The 23813-nt window shown below is 47.3% G+C and overlaps 1 protein-coding gene across 1 annotated transcript in view; it reads right to left on the bottom strand.

Moving 5' to 3' along the window:
- Positions 1–23813, bottom strand: part of Pou2f3 (POU class 2 homeobox 3) — an 85824-nt gene that overhangs the window by 33949 nt on the left and 28062 nt on the right. The window contains exon 3 of the mRNA XM_021207637.1: positions 21923–21957. Within this exon, the coding sequence (XP_021063296.1) occupies positions 21923–21957 (35 nt within the window). The remainder of the gene's footprint in view (positions 1–21922; positions 21958–23813) is intronic.

Raw genomic sequence — 23813 nt, forward strand, 5'->3', positions numbered from 1 at the left:
AGGAGGAGGAGGAGGAGGAGGAGGAGGAGGAGGAGGAGGAGGAAGAGGAGAGCATTCAGACTGGCCACTTCTTCATCTTACTGTGGATCTGTGAATGTTGTAGCTGGGGTGGGGTGGGGTGGGTAGGGTGAAGTGGGTTCCATATGAAATTGGCAGGGGTGGGGCAGGTATCCTGCCTTCTGGGTACATGCATATGAGCAGCACCAATGTATGAATATGAAGCACTCCACAGGATAGCTATCTCTGCTGGGGAAAGACAGACAATATTTTTCAAGCACCTTGAAGACTAATAGCATTTTCAAGAATAAACAAGAGGAGAATCATCCAAAACAATTCATGAGGAAAGTGAGTTTAATTTTCTCAAAATTGTGCTTGTTTGTTTAGTGTGTGTGTATGTGTGTGTGTGTGTGCGTGTGTGTGTGTATATGCGTGTGTGCGTGTGTGCACGCACATGCATGCATGCACAGGCATGCACACATGCTAGTTAGCATCATGGAGTGCACTTGTCAGAAAGCAGTTTACAGAAGTTGGTTCTCTCTCTTCACCACATGGGATCCAGGGGTTAAACTCAGCTCATCACTCTCACCAGCAATGCCCTTACCTTTGAAACCATCTTCTCATATGCTTACAGCTTTGGTAACTAAAGCTAAGAGAGCACAGGCAACATGCCCAATGCCACACAGCTAGGCAGGGCACAGTCACACTGCCAGCTTGGACCCTTCACCTCCACACCACCCTCCCCATCCTTTCTTTGTACCATGCCCTGAGCTGCTCCATTGCATCTCCCCTGCAGTCTTGGGTAGCCTTGAACCACCGATAGGTATAAGTGACTGGGTTACTGAAAGTGAAAGCCAAGCGAGGGGGTAGTGTGTCCACAGTCCGTCTGGGAGACCACTATCACAAGTTCCAGGGTAACCTGGGTTGAGGGGTAAAAGTCTATTTCAAAATAAGTTCCAAAAATTCTGAATGGGATTTTCTTTGGTATTTTGTAGTAACTTCAAAGCTTGTCCTAAAAAGTCAAGGCACTGAATAAAATAAGTGGCTTTTCCTGGGTAATTTTCATCCTTTAGAATAGTCCTGTAGTAAAGGTGAGGGTCTTGTCTTCCATGTTTTTCTGTTGTTTGTTTTGTTTTGAGTTTAGGTCTCACTATGTAGCCCCTGCTGGCCTCAAATTCATGATGATCATCCATCTTGCCTCATTTTCCCAAGTTCTGGGTTAACAGGCTTGTACCACCATACCCAGACTTCTCTTATATGCCTGTGACACCAAAATAAAGTGTGAAGTCACCGGGTCTGCTCCAGCAGCAGTACAGCAGGGTGGTCTTCCATGAGACAGGAGTGTAACACAGAGCAGCAGCCCTGCTCCACCAGGGACCCCTTCCTGGTACAGTTTAATTCACACATCTATAGGGTACCTACTGTATGCTAACAGGAACACAGATACACAGGGAGCTCTGAGATTAGTCAGCCGGAAAGTCAATGACCACAATCAAAAATAGGTCCGGAGTCGCTTGGAAAGGGCAGCAGCTCAGGGAGGAAGACAGCTTGGCAAAACGGAAGGAAGGAAGCTGGGTGTGGTGGTGCACACATGCGATCCCAGCACTCGAGGCAGAGGCCAGACGGAGGAGAGTTTGAGGCCAGCCTCAGCTATGTAGTGAGATATTATCACATCCCTCTCCCCCTAATAAGATATAGAGGAAGAGAAGAAGAAAAGAAGTGATGGAGGGAAAGAAGAAAAGGAGGAAGGGAAAGAGAAGGGATGAAGGAAGCAGGAGAGAAGAAATGGGGAGAGGGGACAGGAGCATGGAATGGAAGAAATGGGGACAGGAGCATGGAATGGGAGATGAGACAGGGATGGCTTTCAGAAACTCCTTCACAGCCCTGAAATGTAAAGGGGGTTAATAAGCCGAGAAGTCAAGAAGGACTTTGAGAGAGTGGAAGCAACTGGCCCAGAGTAAGAGGGGGAAATGGGCGCTCCTTGCCGGCTTATTCAGATGTCTTGTGGGCCGGAAGCAGGTAGGGGCCACAGAGAAGACTGGTGGTGTGTGAACGAGCTCAGGCTGGACTCTGAAGGAGAGCGTTCGAACGGGGAGGAAGGTGAGGCAGCAGAAGGGTCTGAGGAGCGCACAGGTGTCCAAACAAGCAGCCGGTACCCTGCTCCTTATTGCACAGGTCTGGGCTAGAACCCACTGGGGTCTGCAAAAGACCAAGCAGCAGGCACAAATGGAAGAGACGGGCTAGCGAGCAGCAAGTCTTTAATGTATTTGTGACATAAATGGGTGGAAGCACAGCTCAGCCTATAGAGTGCTCACCCAGCACGAACAAAAGTTCTAGGTTCAGTCCTGGCACTAAGCATGTGGACAAGGAGTGTGTGTAGATAATGCACACACTTGCAGACACATTTGAAGCAACCACTGGGAACCTGCCACCTTGTCCCTCCACATCCGGGGGTCCGTCACCTCCCAGCAGCCAACGTCTGAGGCGTGACCTGCAGACCTGCTTGTGTGTTTCCACCAAGTTCCACAGTTTACACCACACCCTCAAATCTTATTGTGTCTGCTGCCTTTCAAAATCTCCCCAGGAGACGGAAACGGCTGCCAGGGACCGTGATTCTGACTTTACCGTTGAGCGAACAACATTCAGGAGGGGGAGGGATTTGTCCAAAATATGAGGCTGCTGACTAGCGGGAAGGCCGGGTTCATCATCAGACTTAGAAATCAGCCACCTTGTAGATGTCCAGGCTCTTCCAGGGAAATCTTCCTCAGCAAGGGGACTTTTCAAAGTTACTGAAATGTATCCCTTGAAACCCCAAAGCCTGGTTCAGTCAGGGAGCGATTTATTGGTTTCTGTTTGAATAGAGATCTTGCTAAGAGAAATTATATACATTCCCACATTCCCTTGAAGGGCACCTGAAAGCTAATTTAGCCAGTGACTCGGAGTCATAATTCCAACTCATCTGGAAAGCAAGCATCCCCTCAGGGATTCTGAGGGCTTCGGTCAGGATTGGCCAATGTGCCATGCAGCCAGCCAGACACTGCCTCTTCCCTGCAGCTATCTCAGCTTTTCTGGGACCTTTGCTTCTTTCCACTCAACTATGTTTTTCTCTGATATTGTTTGTATGTTTGCTTCTAGCATCTCCCTCTTCCAGCTGTTATTTTTGCCAAGGGCTGAAAAACCTGAAACATTCACTTCCAACCAGATTGGCTATTAAACAGTTCAGAGAAAGGATCTCACTACGAAGCTAAGGCTGGTCTCCAACTTAAGATCTCCCTATTTTTGTTTCACTAATTCTGAGATTACAGACTGATGCCCCACCCCCACACACACACACCTGGGTTTTATCCTTGGGTATACTGTGTATACGTTTGAGATTCTGAGAAGCACCTACCCTGGGGTTCTATTCCGTCGCTGCTCTTGTCTCTGCGTTGAGTGACACGACTACTTATATTACCCCTGGGGACTGGGTCGCTCTCTGGCCTGGGGCTTTCCAGGTGGACTAACCCTGGAAATCTTCCTTCCTCCACTTCCCCAGGAAGGGGATCACAAGTGCATGCCATACACCCAGCTTTTTCTTGTTCGGTTCTTTCTTTCTTTCTTTCTTTCTTTCTTTCTTTCTTTCTTTCTTTCTTTCTTTCTTTCATTCATTCATTCATTCTTTCTTTTTCCATGTGTCCTGGGGAATCAAATTGAAGTCCTCATACTCAGTAAGCAAATACTTAACTGGCAAAGCTATTCCCTAACCCCACCACTGACATTTTAAGTTAAATCCTCGAAGGCTGGCTGGCCTCCAAGGCTCGTGCGTTTAGTCTCAGCACTCCAGAAGCAGAGGCAGGCGGATCTCTGAGTACGGTTCAGCCAGGTCTACGAAGCAAGTTCCAGGATAGCCAGGGTTGTAACACAAAGAAACCCTCTCTCAAAACAACAACGGTAAATTTCTCCAAGGCTGGGGAACAGCCCCCCAACTCCTTATCATAAAGCAAGTGAACACGAGTCAGCAAACACTCTCTCCAGGGCACACAGGTTGAGTGAGTATCCTTTATACAAAATGCTTGGGACTAGATTCAGAACCTTTTCCTATTTGGAATTTTTGCATATAAATAATGAGATGTTCTCAGGAGTGGGATCCAAGTTTCATTATAACATCTGTTTGTTTTATATACACTTTATACACACAGACTGAGGACAATCTGATAGGTTCTTAGTGCACCTGTGAGGTGTCTGTAAGCAATTACATAAGGTCAAGTGTGGAACCTCCCATTTACAGGTGTTAATATGACACTTAAAAAGGAATTCTGTTTTGAAACATTTTGAATTTCAGGTAGAAATCCTCAACTTCCTTTCTGGCCTAGAATGTATGGTGATCCTTCTGTCTCTATCCCCTGAGCATTAAGATTACAGATGTAAGGCACCACACCCAACAAGATACCCAACTTGTATATTAGGTTTTTTGTTTATGAAGGGAGATAATCTGGGCATTTCCCTCAAGGGCTAGGGCTATGTGTCTATAAAACCTATTCTACCTAAATCTATTGCCACAAAAACTATATACATGTAGATTGGTTTGCAAACTGGCTACACAGGTGACCCATCTTCACTATAAGTGACTTCCCAAATAGGTATGGAATGGGTATCTAAGTACTTTTTTTCTCCTTTTTATTCTGCCCTAGGGTTTCAACCAAGGGTTTCATGCATGCTAGCCAAGTGTTCCACCACTGAGCTACATTTCCAGTCCCTAAATACTTTCAACAATTCTCAAATACAGGAAACCAGATCTTGGAGGCTAAGTGATTTCTCCAAGTCTAGAGAGTGGCAGGACCAGAATCTGAATCTGCATTTATGAGATCACATTTATGAGATTGCATGACTCAAAACTCATGCCATGTCAGTCATCCTATGTAGGGGGTCCCACGTGAGGAAACAGATAGATATTGGAGGTCAGGATAGAGTTGTCAAGATTAACGATGGGTCACTAAACTGGGTGTGGGTGTGGTGGCACATGCTTGTAATCCCAACGCTTGGAAAGCCAAGCGAGGAGCAATGCTGTGAGTTGGAGGCACGTTGAGTATCAGGCCAGCCACGGCTAAACAGCAAGATCCTATCTCAAAACTAAACTCAAAGATTAATGGGTCACTGCCACCCAAGATGGTATCCAGTGACACTCAGTGAATGTTCATAGTTTTGTGGTTGACGATAAAGCAAGGATACATTGAAGCCATATGAGGAACAGGACCCAATAGTATTTTGCACAAAGACATTAAGACAAAGAAAATGTAAAAGCTTGAACATACTTAGGATGGGAAGAAATTAACCACTAGATACCATACAGAAGCAAACGTTGATACCCTTTACTTAGATTATGGAAATTAACTGTCCATACTAAGACAATAGTTTATAGTTAAATAAGATAACTGAGAGGCAATAGCTGACTGTAATGGATGTCACATCAATGATTCAATCTGATTAACACAGGAGATGCTGCGGGGCCAGGGATATATGAGGAGGTGCTAAGGCAGGTAGATGTCTGTGAGTTTGAGGCCAGCCTGGTCTATATAGCAAATTCTAGGCCAACCACAGTGAGACCCTGTCTCATAAACAAACAAACAAATAATATTTATAAGAGGCTAGGGTAACACAGAGTTGCTGAATCAAGGGATTCTGAGTGGTTCAGGTGATTCTTCAAGGACAGACCCTGTGGCTGGCTTATTTTTGAGTGCCCTGAATGGACATCAGAGTGTTGGAAAGAAACCTTACCTCTTGGTAAAAAGGGTCTGAGTGAGTCACTAGACTGATGGGTGATCAGCGATCACGGCGTGCTCTGACCTCGCTGGGCCTCCTCTGAGCACACTGTTTTATATGCTGTGGATGACAGACTTAAGGAACAACTGGCGAATAAAGCCTATGTACGTGAAGACAGCTAGACGTAAAGGAGGCCAGAGAGACCAAACCTCAACTCTGCATGGTTATGGAAAAATTAAACAAACGCTTTGTGGAGGTTGACTTAACAATTATTAATAGGGGGAAACAGAAAAGGTAAAATTATATTAGAACGATTAGAATATTACATAGTCACTAACAAAAGTCACAACTCAACGGTGGATTGCTAAGAAACAATCTATTCGTCATATTTTTAAATTTAAAAAGAAAGGCACAAAAGAACACAGACCATGTCATTTTTTACGTAAGTATTTTTAAGTGCCATTAAAAAAAAAAAAAGGACCCATTTTCCTTTCAACTGCATTAAGAGAGAAAAAGTCTCCTAAATACTGAGCGCCCAGGTCAGAGGAATGACTGCCAGCATTCAGCTTGGGACTAAAGTCTCCTTCTCTCAGTGGGAAAGGACATGATGCTCTAGGGAAGGCGGCAGGAAGCAGGATTCGTGGAACGGATTGCCCAATTCAGGAAGGGTATGGGGTGTTGATTCCTCAAGTACTGAAGAGCTAGCTACCCACTGGGTTCAAGGCCAGCCTGGTCTACAGAGTGAGTTCCAACACTGGAACTCTGCCAGGGCTACACAGAGAAACCCTGTCTCAAAGAACACCAAAGGAAGGGAGGAAGGAAGGAAGGAAGGAAGGAGGGAAGGAAGGAAGGAAGGAAGGAAGGGACAGGACCCACTTTATCCTGCAGCATTCATATTTGCTGTCTTTTTTATGCAATGAGCTGAAAATACCTAGAATTGCTGCGGCAGAGACCCAGTTGATGTGGGTCTGTGTGTTGAGCTAGACTGGAGACGCCCCCTAGTCGCAGGCCTTTAAGGTTCATGACTAGCAATGCTAATTTTCTCTTGGGGAATTTGAGTAGGGTTATTTTACCAAACAACACTGTTAATTAGCTGTGGAGATAGTCTGTAAAATGCTGCCCATGGAAGCATGAACACCTGACGGTAAGCCCCAGAACCCATGTTAAAAGCTTGGCATCTGCTTGTAACCCCAGTGCCTGTGGAGGTAGAGGCAGGAGGATCCCAGGGTCCAACGGCCAACCAGCCCAAGCTTTGGTGAACTTCAAGCCGAAGAGACCGTGTTTCAAGTAATAGATAAATAAATAAATAAATAAATAAAGCGGATAATGTATGAGGAATGAGGCCCATATTTGACCTCTGACCTCTACCCACATAAGCATATAAAGGCACCTATCCCCTTGCGCCTGCACATGTGTATGTGTGTGTACACACACAGGAAAGATGCTAAAGTATTTTCACCAAACTATTTTCCCCTGCTTGACTTTCATTGTTGAGAGCCTAAACTGGGTCATGAGATCTTAGGCTGGGCATAGTAAACAGGACAAGGCACAGGATGAAAGGCAGGAAGAAGAAAGCCCCCATGCCAGCACAAGCAGTTCTGTGAATCTCTACTGAGGACAGGGGCGTCAACCTTGTTGCCACTTTAGCCCTAAGGTGTCTCTGTGCCCTAGAGTTGGAGTTTCAATCCAAATTTGTATCCATAGTTTATAAAAAGTCAAATGACCATGGTACCAGATGTCAAGGATGACCCCACGCCCCATCCTCTGAACAGCGCCATCATGTTCTTTCCATTAAAATGGCCAGGACAGCAGGAGGGAAAAACTTGACTTGGGATAGGTAGCTGAAGGACAAAGCTAGCTCACACCGTGTTGGCAGAGTCCTATCCACACCCAGGGGGGCCCTAGAGGTAGGCCCCAGCACTCAGCACCCACTTGGCCAGGAGCTGGGGTGCCTCCGCAAATAGCTCCGGGGACTAGAAGCAAGTGGTGGAGTTGGGAAATCATTACCAGAGCTGACTGGAGTGTCTGTTTGCATAAACACAACAAGCTCACCTTCCTGGGAAAAGGAACAAGTTTTCGGATCTGAAGGAGAAAACACTCTGGCAACAGACAGCAAAGCCACAGAAGGAGAGGGCAGCCATTCATTCATTCATAAAACAGAGGACGGAGTGGGTAGTGGGTGGGCACTTCATTCCACGGGCTACCCACCCAGGAAGCATGCCCTCACATATCTGCCCATGTATCATATGCACATACACACTTACACAAATGCACAGTATGGGAAAGTGAGATTATTATATAACTCATGCCATGGCACACATCCGGAAGCCGGAGAACAATCCTTAGAAGTTGCTTATCTCCTTCCACCTTGTGGTTTCCAAGGATTAAATTTACACCGTAAGCCCTGTTGGCTAGTGCCCTTACCTACTGAGCTGGATCCAAATTTCCAGACTTATTAGGAACTAGGCACAGTGGTACACACCAGTAAATCCCAGCACTCGTGAGGTAGAGTCTAGAAGGAAAGGAATTCAAGGCCCGTTTTGGTTACACAGAAAAGCTGAAGCTAATATGGACTTACTTGAAATAATCTCAAGAACAAACAAACCAAAACACCACGGGCTAGGGAGATGACTCGGTGGGCACGGTGCTTGCTGCCCAAGCACGAGCATCTAAGTCCTCACACACAGTGTAAAAGCCAGCCAAGGTCACATGCACCGGCAATCCCAGCTCTGTGGTGGGCATAGGGAGGGTTAGAGACAGGAGGATCACAGGCCACAAGCCTAGGTAACTCCAGAAAGAATCGGTGAGTTTCAAAAAAAAAAATAAGGTGGAGAGCAGAAAGCACAATGCAGTGCTTTGCCTCTACATCTTGTATCTGCATCTCACACACACACACACACAAACACACAAACACACACACATTTACATGAATACACAGTAAGGAAAAGTGAGATTAATATGTAACTCACATTCAGCAAATCCTATGAATGTTTTGATTCCAACTGGGCCCTACCTCCCCCTATCAAGGAAAGCGTTATTTTCTGAAAAGAATCAACCTAGCATTTAAACAAATGTATTACATGTATTTATGTAGTGAGAATTTCGGTTTCTTTGAAAAAAAAAAAAACAACACAGAAATAATGAGGGGAATATGTCTTTGTTTTAATATCAACTTTGGGATGCAGGGATGCTTCAGATTGTCCACAGCAGCAGACTGTGATTTGCCTTGTGCTTTAGCAAGGGCGTGATTTTGCCAGCTGCTGATTAGTTTCTGTGATTATGTGACTCTGGGAACTTTTCAGTGTATATAAGCCCTAGGACCCCCTAGACATGGGGTTGGTTGATGGTTGATGTTGATTGCTGTCAGTCGAGGTTTGTTAAACAGTCATGCAAAGAAGAAATAAGATGTCCTAACAGGGAAGATCGAACTCGCTCCAAGGACCACCCCTAATCAGCAGGAAGTCTCTGTCTCTATCTCGCTTTCTTTTTTGAGTCTCCCCCCCCCCCCTTTTCCGAGACAGGGTTTCTCTGTGTAGCCCTGGCTGTCCTGGAACTCATTCTGTAGACCAGGCTGGCCCTGAACTCAGAAATCCGCCTGCTTCTGCCTCCCAAGTGCTGGGACTAAAGGCGTGGGCCACCGCTGCCCAGCGAGGCGGTCTCTCCTACTATGTAACTTTGGCCTTGAACTCGGAGATAGGCCTGCTCTGCCTCCTGAGTGCTGGAATCAAAGGTGTTTGCCAGTGCACCTGACCACTTATGTTTCTTACTCCTCTTGCCTCAGCCTCCAGCTCTGGGTTTTGCCACCATACCTGACTTTTGCACGGTCTGTCCTCCGTAAATCACCAAGCAGAGGGACACACAATGGAAGGTGATCTTGATGGAACTAAGTAGGAACTACGACAAAATCACACCATGCAGCAACAGGTCTCACGTCGGAAGATTATATCAAAAGGAAGGGGTGCAAAGGCTGGCTCTGGGTGGAGGAAGGGAAGGGGGCGTGGCTTATGTATCGGGGTCTTGGTGCATGCACAGGAGGACATGCCACAGACGCGACACTAGGAATGTGTTGCTTCTGGGCAGCTAAGTACGGATGTGTCTTGCTGCCGGGTCCCTCGGGGCTGGCCGCGGAGGTGCCTGATTGCCAACTGAACGAGTCTTAGTACAAACTTATCAAACACTGGAGCCCAGCAGATGGTCTCAAAGCCACCCACATCACAGGGTGTTACAGGGCATGGTGGAAATAGGAATACTTCCAGCTGAAGCCATAATTCCTAGGGAATTTCTCTAAGAGATGCTAGAGCTGCCTTCCCAGGAAGCCCTCTGCCCTTGGGCAGAGAGAAAAACCAGGCCCTGCCCCTGGCCTGTGGGCACAACATGCAAACGTGGCTCCTCTCCCTGTGCCCTTCTCACGCACAGCCCAGGGAGGTGGTAGCTCCCAGGGCCAGGGGAACCCTCACTGGGTGGGAATGCTTCTGCACCCCGCCCTTCACCTGGCAACCCTCCAGGAGCTGAAGATACAATCTCCGCCTTCCCCACTGGCAAGCCCCAGGCAGGAGAGGTCTGCGGGAGTCGGTAGGAGCGAGAAGGCTCTGTAAGCATGGAAAAGTACAGGCCAGCAAGTGAGGGGCTCTGGGTAAGATCCAATCAATCAGGTATCGATCGGGAGCCTCCTTTCTCGCTTGCTCTCCCCTGCTTCTGTCTCTCAAACCAGCCTGGCATGGTGAGACATCAGACAAGCCTGTCTGACACCCAAAGTCCTCCACAGGGAAGTTACCGAACCTCTCTGAGCTGTAGTTTCCCCAGCTCTATAATGGGAATAACAATGCTTACCTCACTGCATGTTGTAACGATGAAGCAATCAAAAACAAGGTAGAGCCGGGAAAGTGCCTTGTATACATGCGCCTGGGCTGGAACCCAGATCTAAGCAAGTCACTCGCTTTTCCTCTTCCACACTCACTTTCCCCAATCTTGAAATGGGAATCAGTATGAAAATGTAATCTACCTCTCTGGGTTGCAACAGATGTTTATGTTTGGTTTTGTGATGATGGGGCCTCGAGTTTTGTGCATACAAGGCAAGGTCAGCATTCTGCCATTGAGCTATTAACTGTAGCCCAGTGTGAGGGTTTTTTTTTTGTTTTGATGTTTTGATTTTTTATTTGTTTGTTTCGAGACAGGGTTTCTCTGTGTAACACTGGCTGTCCTGGAACTCACTCTGTAGACTAAGCTGCTAGCTAGCCTTGAACTTAAGAGATTCACCTGCCTCTGTCTGAGTGCTGGGATTAAAGGTGTGTGCCACCATGCCTGACCCAGTGTGAGGTTTTAATGAGCTATACTGCTTGTACAGTGCACAGCTCATTGGCTGCTAGGCTTTTCCTGTAATTTAGAACCGAACCTAGTTCTCTTTCAAGACCTCTGCTCCACAAAAAAGTCTATACAGGGGGGCTGGAGAGATGGCTCAGTGGTTAAGAGCACTGACTGCTCTTCTGAAGGTCCTGAGTTCAAATCCCAGCAACCACATGGTGGCTCACAACCATCCATAATGAGATCTGACACCTTCTTCTGGTGCATCTGAAGACAGCTACAGTGTACTTAGATATAATAATAAATAAATCTTTAAAAAAAAAAAAAGTCTATACAGGAAGCAAGTTAGCTGGTCCCACTTGTAGTCTCACCTGCAGCATCTATACAGAAAGAGCCACTTACATCTCCCAAGAGAGCCTCTGGTGTTTTTTTGTTTGTTTGTTTGTTTTTGTTTTTTGTTTTGTTTTGTTTTTGATTTTTAAATGCCTTGAGAGTAAGGGAAAGGACCTCAACACTTTTCCTCCCTGCCTTCATCCTTAATGCTGTCCACCCAACAACCTGGGTTGAGAGAATGTTCCAGCATGAACCCACAAGTTAACAGCAGTACTGGTCTGAGCCGCTAAGCCCAACCTCCTCACTGCAGAAAGACTTTCTAGTGGTGCCTGTAACTGTCCAGAGAAAATAGAGAACTCAGACAGGGCCTCCTGTTCCGTCTGCTATTCACTACCGCAGCCGCCTCTTTAAGAGGAAGGGTTTACTCGGTTTCCTCGGCAGTGCGGGGGTTGTCTAGGCTGTAAATATGGAACAGCTGTTACCAGCCTTAGGCTGAAGCATCAAGTATGGATGGCAAAGGGGGACAAACATTCAGCTCCGCGAAAGCACATGCATTTAGTGTTACTTCCCTGTCCAAGCCTGGGGAGGCTGAGACCAGAAGATGACAGATCCAGGGGAGGGGAGAGGATGACTTTTCTAGAAGTCCCTGTGGCCTGACCTACCTGGAAGCCAGACACAGGAGACACTAGTTTCCTGTTTGTTCATCAGAACATACTGAAGGGCAGGCGACTACTGGCAGAGTCCTGTATGCCAGAGACTCTGGAATTCTGTATAAATCTGCATTCGTTCTGAAGACTGAAAGTGGACCTGGTTCCTGTAGTCAGCTTTGGGTGAGAAAGTTAAGGTATATAGGAGTCAGTCAACGGGGTAACCAGCTCCGCCTCTATCAAACCACCCTACAAAAGACAGGCAGAGCGGCATCGGGGTGACAGAACCACGGACCAGAAGACAGGCAGAGCAGTGGGGTGACAGAACCAGCGACCAGAAGACTCGCTGGCCAAGCTTTTAACCTGTGGCTATTGTGGGTGGGAATGCATGGGAAGTCTCTCAGCCCCTCACTGCCTCAGTGTGCTCATCTATAGGCTGGACATGATGCCAACCAGGTAACAGGGTTTCTAAACACAGTAAAAGAAATGTTTTACAAACATTTCTTATTCGGTGCCTGGAATACAGTCAAACGCCGACAAATGGTATGTTATCATACACACGATGGCTGTGGTGAGGAGATCATCAGTCATCTGATCTCGTCAATTATCGTCTTCCTGAAAACTCTACTCCACCCGTCCCTTGTCACCCAGTCAAGCCAGCTTATTCTCTGCGGAGGTGGCCCTGGCGTGCACGCTCTCCATTCAGTGTTTTTTTGTCTCTTTGGTTTTTTTTTTTTTTTTTTTGTTTTTTTTTTTTTTTTTTTTTTTTCTTGACAGAGGATCTGAGATGGGATCTCATGTAACCCAGGCAAACCACCATTTTGCTATTTTGCTGAGGGTGACTTTGAACTTCTGATCTTCCTGCCTCTAGTTCCCAAGTCCTGGGAGCTGAGGCCCAGAATCGATGGAAAAGCACCCATTCACACTTTGGGGATGAAGATTTGCTCTTTTGCCAGCCATGCTTGGCATTTGGCCTGAGGCTAGGTGTCCGCTGATCCCTGTCTGTGGCCTTGGCACCAGCCTCAGTACTAAGTGACTAAGCATTGCAGACAGTGGTGTAGTGATGGGCAAGAAGGAGCAGAAATGACTCTCTAGTTCCTCTGGTGTTATCCCTCTGACATTTTTTTAGGCTGGACAGAAAACTTAGTTCTAGGAAAAACAGAGGTTGTGTTTTCTTTCTGGGGAGCCTGACTCCAGGGCGAGGGTGAGCCCCCGTGTCTTACTTCCTGTATCTCTATGTCGAAGGACAACAACCAGAGTTCCATCTGGCTCTGCCTCTTGGCGAAACAAGGCAGACTGACATCGGCTCGCTTGCTGAAGTCCAAGGGGTGATTTTTCTGGCTGTGTTAAGGATAGGAGGCTCCACTCAACTTTATTGGGCAGAGTCCACATTCTAGCTGTGTCGTGCCGCAGGACACAGAGCCAAACAAGAAACATTTGTTCATGTTACAAACAGCTTTAGCGCTATCTTCAACCCCCCCCCCACTGGACATTTGTGTTGACAAACAGCTTGTCTTTAATCACAAGATTCACACCTCAGTTCTATCTTGCATGCAATCACATGTGTGTGTGTGTGTGTGTGTGCCTACATGTATACACGAATGTGCTTGCATGCATGTGCATGGAAATGCATGCAATGTGAAGGAGGTGGGCTACATCAGGTGTCATCAGACTCTACCTTATCTTTTAAGACAGGCTCTCACTGAACCCAGTGTTCTCGAGCTGGCTTAGCTACTAGGCCAGAAAGCTCTTCCTCTGTGTTAGGTTACATATGAGAGTGACCATGCCCAGATGTTTTTCATGGGTGCTGGGATCTGAACTCAGGTCCTTGTGCTCATTCAGTAGACTGCTCTGACTGGCTCTGTCTTTTTTTTTTTTTAATTAATTAATTTATTTATTTATTAATTTATTTATTATATATAAGTACACTGTAGCTGTCTTCAGACACTCCAGAGGAGGGAGTCATATTTCATTACGGATGGTTGGGAGCCACCATGATTTGAACTCAGGACCTTCGGAAGAACAGTCAGTGCTCTTAACTGCTGAGCCATCTCACCTGCCCCCTTTCTGGTCCTTTTGCACTCAGCGTGTACCTTACCCAGGTATCCTGCCATCTGTGTTTCTATTTTAATTTTCTTTTTATTGGTGGTATACATCCAATCAGGGCTTCACACAAGCCAAACAGATGCTCTCAGGCCCAATTTCCTTTTTAATGAAAATTTTATTTTTTGAGACAAGATCTTATTTTGTAGCCTAAGCTGACTTTGAGCTCACCATCCAAGCTTGCCTCAAATTGGAGATGATCACCTGCAAGTTTGGACTGCATGTGAGCATACAATGCCATACGTTCGTGGAATACAGTTCCGCGTTGATAAGGACATTTTTGTTTTGCTTGAGCTTTCCCAGATCTTAACACTTTTTGAAAACCATGGCTTTTGAACTGCCAGTGGATGGAACCAAACCCTGTCCGCATTCGTGCCCATCAGGGTCAGAGAGGCATAAGCATGCTGCCAACTCCCTAATCCTTTGAGGGGTGTGCCCAAGGAGTTGCTTGCCGACAGCAAACTGTTTTAATTGTAAATTTCTTAGCTTTCTCCTTTTTTAGCAAAATTAGAAATTTTTATTTTATTTTTTATATACAAGACCTCACTAGGTTGCCCTGGCTGTTCTAGAACTTACCATGTAGACCAGGCTGACCTTAAACTAAAAAAATCTACTTGTCTCTGCCTCCCCAGAGCTGGAACTACAGAGGTGAGCCATCATGACTGGAAATTTTAAAAATTTATATCAGTTTCAGTTTAAGATTTTTAAATTGGGCTGGTGAGATGGCTCAGTGGGTAAGAGCACCCGACTGCTCTTCCGAAGGTCCGGAGTTCAAATCCCAGCAACCACATGGTGGCTCATAACCATCCGTAACAAGATATGACGCCCTCTTCTGGAGTGTCTGAAGACAGCTACAGTGTACTTACATATAATAAATAAATAAATCTTTAAAAAAAATTTTTAAATTATTTTTTACAATTTATTTATTTATTTATTTATAGACAGGGTTTCTCTGTGTAGTCCTGGCTGTTCTGGAACTCACTCTTTAGACCAGGCTGGCCTCAAACTCGGAGATCCACCTGTTGCCCCCCCCCCCCAATGCTGAGATTAAAGGTGTGTACCATTAACCACCAGGGCATTTTAAGTTTTGTTTTTTGTTTTTTTTTTTTCTTCGAGACAGGGTTTCTGTGTGTAGTCCTGGCTGTCCTGGAACTCACTCTGTAGACCAGGTTGGCCTCGAACTCAGAAATCTGCCTGCCTCTGCCTCCCAAGTGCTGCATTTTAAGTTTTAAGGGAGCTTTTCAGAATCCCGTCATGCTGTGTCTGCTTTAGAAAGGAGTGTGAGAGGGTATGAGGCTCAGTTCCTTTGGGCATCCTCTTTTCAGCCCTGCCTGTTGACTAAGACAGATGTTTCTAGTTTTTCCTCTATCAAAGTCTTTGTGTCTGGCGTGTGTGCCTGTATGAGTGTGCCTGTGTGTAATTCTAGGGTCTTAGGAAAACTCGTCACAGCCATTCATCAAAGCCCTATTTCTAATATAGCCCTGTCAGGCTCTTCAATTGCTTTGCTGCCTTGAAGCAGGGAGGGATGTTATACTGGCTCCCTAACTCCGACTCTGCTTCCTAGAGGTGTCGAATTGTGGTGTAGTGGCTCCCCTCCTTCCCTCTTTTATTCCCAGGGCCATGAACTGAACTTGAAGCCTTGTGCATACTAGGTAAGCACTCAAGTACTCTACCACTCAGGTACAGCCCTGGCTCTCTTTTCCTTTTTTTTTTTTTTTTTTTTTTGAGACAGGCTCTTGCTAAGCTGTCCAGGCTCGTGTTGAACTCTCTCTGTAACCCAGGGAGGCCTTACATGTGCCATCCTTCTAAATTGGTCTCTTGAGTAGCTGGACTACTTTTTTTTAAATCCAGAACCTCCATCTTGGATATCCATCTTCACCCAGAAGGACAGTTGTGGAATGCCGGCATCCTCAGAGCAACCAGAGAACCTGCCCCCGCCCCCCCCCCCGCCCCATTCTCCGTCTCCTGGGTCTTTCAAACAGGAGGGTCCATGTTTTCTTCCAGCATGTTGGACTCTCCCTGGGAATTGTATCTTCTTGTGAGACTCTTAAACTTCGGGATTGGGCCCATGGATGCTACCGTACACAGGCTCCCCTCCTGTAAGGCACATTCGGTTTCCCCGCCTTGGACTGGGCGTGTCTGTGGGCGGGGACTGCGCTGCCTTCCTTCCCTACTCCAAAGCACCCAGCCAAGCACAGGTTTGCAGAACAAAGCCAGACACAGTTCCTTCCTCTGCTCCTTGAGCTCAGCTGTTCCTGGGTGCCCCGTGTACGGAGCTTACTCGGCTACCCACAGGCCCTTCCCTGTCAGCTGTAGAGTCTGGTGCTGCCACTCGGTGTCTCCCCCATGCTGACTCCTCAGAGACCTTTCCTTAAACAGAATCATTCAGGTTTTAGAGAGGGTGCCCTGAGGAGCCCATTCAGCTTGGAGGACCGGATGAAGATTCTTTCCAACTTGCTTTAAAGTAAAGGCAGTGGAATTCAAGGCCAGCTTTGGCTACATAGTAAGGATGAGGCTAGCCTAGGCTACATGAGATCGTGCCTCAAAAACAAAACAAAACAAACAGCAGAAAACTCCCCCAAACATTCAAGGCACCCTCCATCCCCCCCTCAGAAAAGCCTTGCTCATCAACTAAGCCCTTTACTGGGGTCCCCTGAGTGCCCCCAACATGCCCCCTTTCTATGTTGTATCTCCCCACCTCCCAAGCTTCAGCCCCCAAGCTTCTCTTCACACTCTCCTTTTTTTTTTTTTTAAAGCCAATGCTTTCATCCCTTCACAATGCCCTTCCTCAAATGGGGATCCTGCTGTACAAACCCCATCATTTCCGTGTAACTCCCGTTCAGCCCTCGCCAATGGCTGCTTTCTCTTAGGACTACACCGGCTGCCCTTGCAGCTTGTCTCCCTGCTTAGTCTCCTATTCTGCTTTTAGACTTGGGGCTCGTCAATGACTCTTCTTGTCCTTGCCATCATCGCACAAGCTCTCCTGCCATGCTGTGGCTCTCCTCCAGTCCCTTTGCCACCCCTTCTGAGACTCACCTACAGCACCCAGTCTTGAGCCAGTCTCTGAGTGCTCCTCCTCCACTTTGATCTGCACCCTGTCTGTCCTTGGGTGAACTCCCCACCCATCACTTCATGGAGCGCCTGAACCAGGGTCACCTTGGTCCTGACCCATCTCCACGTGTGGAGTACTTACACCTCCCTACCTCTCTAGACCCTGTCTTCCCTCCCCCATCTGCCACTGGATGAACTGGCTCTGCCCTCTTGTTCTTTGATGGCAGTCCCACCAAAGCTCGGACGCCTGGCCAGAAACCTCAAGGGCACATCTACTCGTCCCTTTTTTTGTATCCACAACCAACCTGTTGCCCTAACGCTCCTGGTCTTATCTCAAGAGGAGCTCTCTCCAGCCAGGATCTCTTTATATCCACGCACTTGTCGAAGTAAATGCAATGGTTTACGTGTTCAGGGGCTTGTGTGGGGAGCACACACTTATGTTCATGATCTTCACAACCACCCCGCACGACGGATATCCTTATTCTCCACATCTTACAGATGAAACCAAGCCACATGGAGATAGGAGAACATGCCCAGGGTCACACAGTCACGTAGAACATACCCAGTATTGGAACCCAGGTGAAGTGGCCCTGATGACACACTCGGCATCTTCATTCCCATCCCTGGTTTACCCACCTGTGTTCATTACACCATCCCAGCTGGCATTCCCTACAGCAGTTCTCCATCCACCTTGCCTTCCTCACCCCCACACCCCGCCCTGGCTGTGTCCTGCCCTTGACTGATGTTAGTTACATTTGAGATGTCACACAACCCCCTGTTTCCTACAGGAGAAGCTCTGAGCATCATGGCCAGCTGCTCAAAGACCTTCCTAATTTGGCCCAACCCACAGCTCCGGCTTTACATTCTGCCAACCCATCCCCTGATCCTCTCTAGTTCCTGCCAAACTGAGCCCTCTCTCTGCATAAAGTCTGGTTTCACACTGTCTTCCGTGCTTGGGACACTCTCAACACTTATGGCCAGCCAGAGTCCCACTGTTCCTTAGCCAGCCACTTCCAGGACCGTCTTTACAGAGAGATTCTCAGGCAGTATTCACAGCGTTCAGCACCCTCATTCCTTACAGAAATGTCCGCTCAGATGGTAATTTCTCTTCTTACAAGGGACACCCTCTGACTCACATAGAAGAACTAATATCCGGGCTGGAGAGATGGCTCAGTGGTTAAGAGCATTGACTGCTCTTCTGAAGGTCCTGAGTTCAAACCCCAGCAACCACATAGTGGCTCTCAACCATCTGTAATGGGATCTGATGCGGTCTTCTGGTGTGTCTGAAGTCAGCTACAGTGTGCTTACATATAACAATAAATTAAAAAAAATCTTTGGGCCGGAGCAAGCTGGACCGGAGCAAGCAGAGGTCCTGAGTTCAATTCCCAGCAACCACATGATGGCTCACAAACCATATCTGTACAGCTACAGTGTACTCATAAGCATAAAATAAATGCATAAATCTTTAAAAAAAAAAAAAAAAAGAAGAACTGATATCCACGGAATCAGCAGAGGGTCCCAGCTATGACTCGCTAGGTCTTTCTGCCTTTGCCCCAACATTACAAAGGATTCTTTTCACTGCATACATAACCCAAGATCAAAAAGTCTAGAAAGGCCTGCTGGAACCTACTTTCCCTTGCATTCTACGGCTTGACTCCGTGACCCCGTTTCTTTTATAAGAAAACACATAATGCCAGCTGTGGTAGCCACTTGGAAGTCAGAAGCAGGAGGATCAAAGGTTCAAGGTCATCATCAGCTATGCAACGCCTATGCATCGGCTACGTGGTGAGCTTGGGGACAGCCTGAGCCACTTTCTCAACAAGCAGAGGAACAAAACGTGGAAGCCTGACTCCAACCCATTAGTCAGAATGTAGTGGGTGGCAGTCAGGAAAAACAGCAGTTCCTTAGCGCAACAGACCGCCATACCCAAACCTCTTCATCATCCTTGAGCACACTGAGACCCAGAAGGAAGAGACATGCGAAAGGCCAGCAACTAGCAAAGGGCAGGCAACAAACACTAGAGGCCAGGGCTTGCCTCCATCTGGGTATCTGAGCATCTGGCCTCTGCCCGATGCCTTTCAACCCCATTGTACCCGCCCTGGGACGAAGAGGCAGGCACCTCTGCTCCTAAAGATCTGAAGATCACTGGCTCCACATGGCCATGCTCCATGCACAGTTGGGTGAGCCAACAACTTTGGTTCATTCAACTTCAGGCCTGAAGTCCATCCAGCCCCAGGCTGCAACCCTAAGTTGTAGCAGCTAGCTTAGGGCTTGGCACAGAGGCTCCAAGTGTAGCATGCTCTTTTGCTCTGGGAAGTCCAACACCACCTTGTTTGTGTCTGAGCACAACCACGCTTTCCTCCTGTCCTCTCCCCACTCCCTCTGCCTCCCATTTAGTCATAATGAGGTCATAGTCTCTGCTCCCAGGCCTCTCCCCAAGGACGGCGTGTTTAGATGGAGAGATGCAGAGGAGGATTCGACAAAGGACACAGGGGAAAATTGAGCTCTAGAGTCAGAGGCACGTTTTCAAATCCTGCCCCAGCCAGTTGACCAATTGTATGACCTTTGTCAACTTGCTTAATCTCTCAGGTCCTTGATTGAAAAGGGGTGGGACTGCCTGGAAGGCAGTTTCCTCACTAGTAGAGTAGCAACTCATAATTATCTCCTGGGCCAAGGTAGGAATAGATGAGATAGAGTCTGCAGCATTGGTGGGCAGTGACTGTGGGCTGCCTTCCCTTGATGTGAAGGACAGAGGAAGTAGGCATGGCTGCCAGACAGGGATCTATACTCCCACTTCATCCAACTGAGGTGGTATGAAGGTCCGGCCTGTGGAATGTTGAGATCTGATGGCCTTGGAGGGTCTGGTTCAGAGAAGAGGAACCTTCCAGAGGCTTCGAATATGCCTCTGAGCAAAGCCCCAGGGAAGTGTGCAATGCCCAGGCTGCAGACTCCCCTCAGGTCCCTCTCCAGAAGAAAAGTCTGTCCCATTTATTCCTTCAGTGTTGAGAATCCAGAGGCCAATCGTTGGCAAGACCACTGGATGTGGAAAGGGCCATGACCTCCATGTGGACCCCTGGGCCGTCCAACACAAGCTACATCCCACAGGAGGCCAAACACACTGCCTGGCATCTGGCATGGCCACCTTTTGGTGTGAGTTCACCTCCTGGACCACTAACTAGAGCCTGAAGGTAGTGAGAAGCCGCCCCAGGCTTAGGGTCCTGAGACCTCAACCTACTCAGTATTCCTTCAGAGTTACAAAAGCTTTGGATGTCTGTCTTTCTACAATCCAATTTGCCTGGTTGAATGCCTCACCCCTCCTCTTTTTGAGGGTTGGGGGAGGGAGTTGAGAAAGGACCTAACTCTGTACCCCAACCCAGGCTGGGCTCAAATTCATGGTAATCCTTTTGCTTCCCACAGCAGTGACTGTACCAGATGGGGAGGGACTCCCATGTCTGCCTGGCTGGAATTTTCTCTCTGATAAGAATCAGTCTCCCATCTAAGGACATTGTGCAAGAAGCTGATTCTGTAGCCTTCCTCTCTAGTTATTGCAGAATTTATTATACTGCATAGACTGGGAAGTCCTTCCTCATAGCTAACCCAGATCTCTCTTTAATGGGGCCATGGCCCTTGGTCTCCAGGGCAGACAGAGAGCAAAATTCTCAGGCTTCTTGATGGACAAAACTGGATTACTTGCCTGAGAGGTTTTGGTTTAGGACTCTAGATTATCTTCTTTTTAACTACGAAGGATGCTTCTAGAATGAACAGCCTTTTTTAGGAAATGTTGGTGGTAACTTTTGATTCCTTCTTTGAATACGAGAATCCACACCCCAAACTTAACCACCTAAAGGCTGGCAGAAACAGGAGCAGACACCAGGCTTCCTGGCCTTAGCTCCACTCCCTTCCCGGCTTCACATCGTCAGCAGCCCAGCCTTCTCCCCATCACAGCCTGCCTTACCTCCCACCTCCAAGGCTCCCTCCATCTTGTCACCTAGAGGGACATGTCATTTTAACCTTCTTTCTAGCCATTCCCATTGATTTCTCTGCTATCTTCCAACTCCATCTGGCTATGGCCAAAGCCCTTCCAAACTGAGTCTAACTTCATCTATCTGGGTGGCTTCCAAAGCCCTAAGCTAGTGCCTCCATTTCTCAAGCCTGGTTACACACTCCTTTTCTGAGACAGAGTTGAGCTTGCTAGGTAGCAAAGGATGACCTTGAATTTCTGATCTTCATTTGTCCTTCTAAGTGCCGGGATTTCAGACTTGCAACACCATGCCCCATCCCCACGTTGCTATGGAAGAAATCGAAGCTTCCTCCCTGCTAGGCAAGCACCCTGCTAGGCAAGCACTCTGCTCCCTGAGCTGCTGCTCCAGCCCACAAGTGCTCCTGTCTGATGATTCTTCTTCTTCTCCTACTGTGGCCTCTATCAACTCTTATAGAAGAACAGCCACTCTGTCCCTTGGGGATCCGTAAGTTCCTCTCCATCATCAGCTTAGTCACATCATAAATCCACTGAGGCTCAGTCAATACCCGGGGAGCTGAAGCTCTATGGTAGTTATGCCAACTAAGCACAAATGTGAACATTGTACTCTAGAAGGGAGACCCCAGGTCTGGAGTGTGGTGGGGGCTGGGAGAACAGTCAGGGTCCTTTGGTCCTGAAAGCTAGATGATGGAGAAGAATCACCAACCAGTGTTAGATTTGTCTGACACCCCCAGAACTTACAGGATAAATGTCTTCCAACTCAAGTTCTTACCTGTCTGTTGAAATCTAGGCCATTTCGATCATTTCCTGGAAAGAAATAACATATATATGTATCAATCCCGTGTAATCAGGACAGAGGGAAAAAGGGTGATGGGAGAGGAGCCGACTTCGCCTATTGCCAGAATCTCACTGTTCATCCCGTTTTCTGGAAATATAAGTAAAGGGCTGCATGAGCAGCCAAGGAAAGAGTCACTTTGGAGGGCAGGCCGACTTGCCCGTGGTCACACAGGAAGAGCCAGAGCCCCTGCTCTATCATATAAAGCCTTCTCGCACCAGCTGTTCTGTCCTGCACTGATCAGCAAGAGGGGGCTGGTCAGAGAAACCAAAGGGACCATCCAAAGCCAACTGAGACTTCCTACCAGCCCTGCCCTCTGGGTATTATGATGCCCAAGTCCTGTCTGATATGTAGGCATCTGTCTTATCCCTCCAGCCGCCAGCCTTGTGTTTCTTGTTTTGTTGATCCTGTTTCTTCTCATTGTTGCTGTCTTAGTATGGCTGGGTGTGGTGCCACATGTCTTTAATCCTAGCATTCAAGGGTCTCCAAAACAACAACAACAACCCAGCAACAACAACAACAACAGTGGTCAGGTGTAGTCCCAGCTAGTTTCTTTCCTGAGGATGACTTTGAACTCCCGATCCCCCTACCTTCCATCTCCTGAGTGCTGGGACAGTTCTGTGCCACCACACCCAGACTTTTTTTTTTTTCTTGACAAATATTACACTGAAAAAGTAAATATGTGCCTAAGAAAAGCTGCTCTGTGCAAAGAAGCCTAAGATGATGAGAACATTGCTCTGTAGAGACATAATCAACAATTCATATTTGGGGGTATTTTGTAGGCTCCCCCTCTGTTGAAGCAGGGCCTCATGCAGACTAGACTGTCCTCAAACTTGCTGTGTAGCTAAGGATGGCACTGCCTCCTGATCCTCCTGTCAATGCTTCCTATGTGCTGGGATTGCAGGCATGCACCACCATGCTGGGTTTATACTGTGTATGACTAGAACCCAGAGCCTGCGCACGCTACGCAACCACTCTACCAAGATCGCCTGCTCACTCTACAGCCTTTCATTCTAGTTTTACTTATGGACGTTTATCATTGGTCCAGACTCTTAACCTTTTTCCAGGGAGTATTGTAAATGTGCTTTCGTATGCTTTTTGAACTATGCCTAATTCTCCTGTATTAGTAAACATCATTTTAATTGACAAATAATATTCTATTACATAGACACATACCTATTGCTAGATAAACTGAAGGAGAAAAACAACTTCTGCAAGCTGTCTTCTGAGGGCGTGGAAAGATGGCTCGGTTGTTCAGAGCTGCTTGCTCTTCTGGAGGACCCAAGTTCAGTTCCCAGCATCCACACTGGGCAGCTCACAGCCTGCCTATCACTCCAACGCCAGAGCATTCGACACCCATTTAGGGCCAGTACCACCAGCACACACAAACACACACATATGTACACTCACACACACACACTCACATACACCCACACCTACCCCCCCCACACACACATAAAAATAAATTATCTCGTCACCTGACCTTCACAAAGTGCCCAGGGTGGCACTTGCACACAACCCACAAATAAATATAAACATAATAAAACCGTATTAAAAGCACTGTTCACTTATAACCAGGCACTAGACTTAGACTGTAATAGAATCTCAATATAGTGATTGAACGAAGGGCTAAGTTCACAGGCGAGTTGACTCAGAACATTGGTCCAGCTTAGCATAGCATCTAACTCCAACTTTGCCTCCTTTCGGCAGTTTTTTGTTTGTTTGTTTGTTTGTTTTTGTTTTTTGAGACAGGGTTTCTTTGTATAGTCCTGGCTGTCCTGGAACTCACTCTGTAGACCAGGCTGGCCTCGAACTCAGAAATCCGCCT

Source organism: Mus pahari, chromosome 10 (assembly GCF_900095145.1).
Source record: "Mus pahari chromosome 10, PAHARI_EIJ_v1.1, whole genome shotgun sequence".
NCBI lineage: Eukaryota > Metazoa > Chordata > Mammalia > Rodentia > Muridae > Mus > Mus pahari.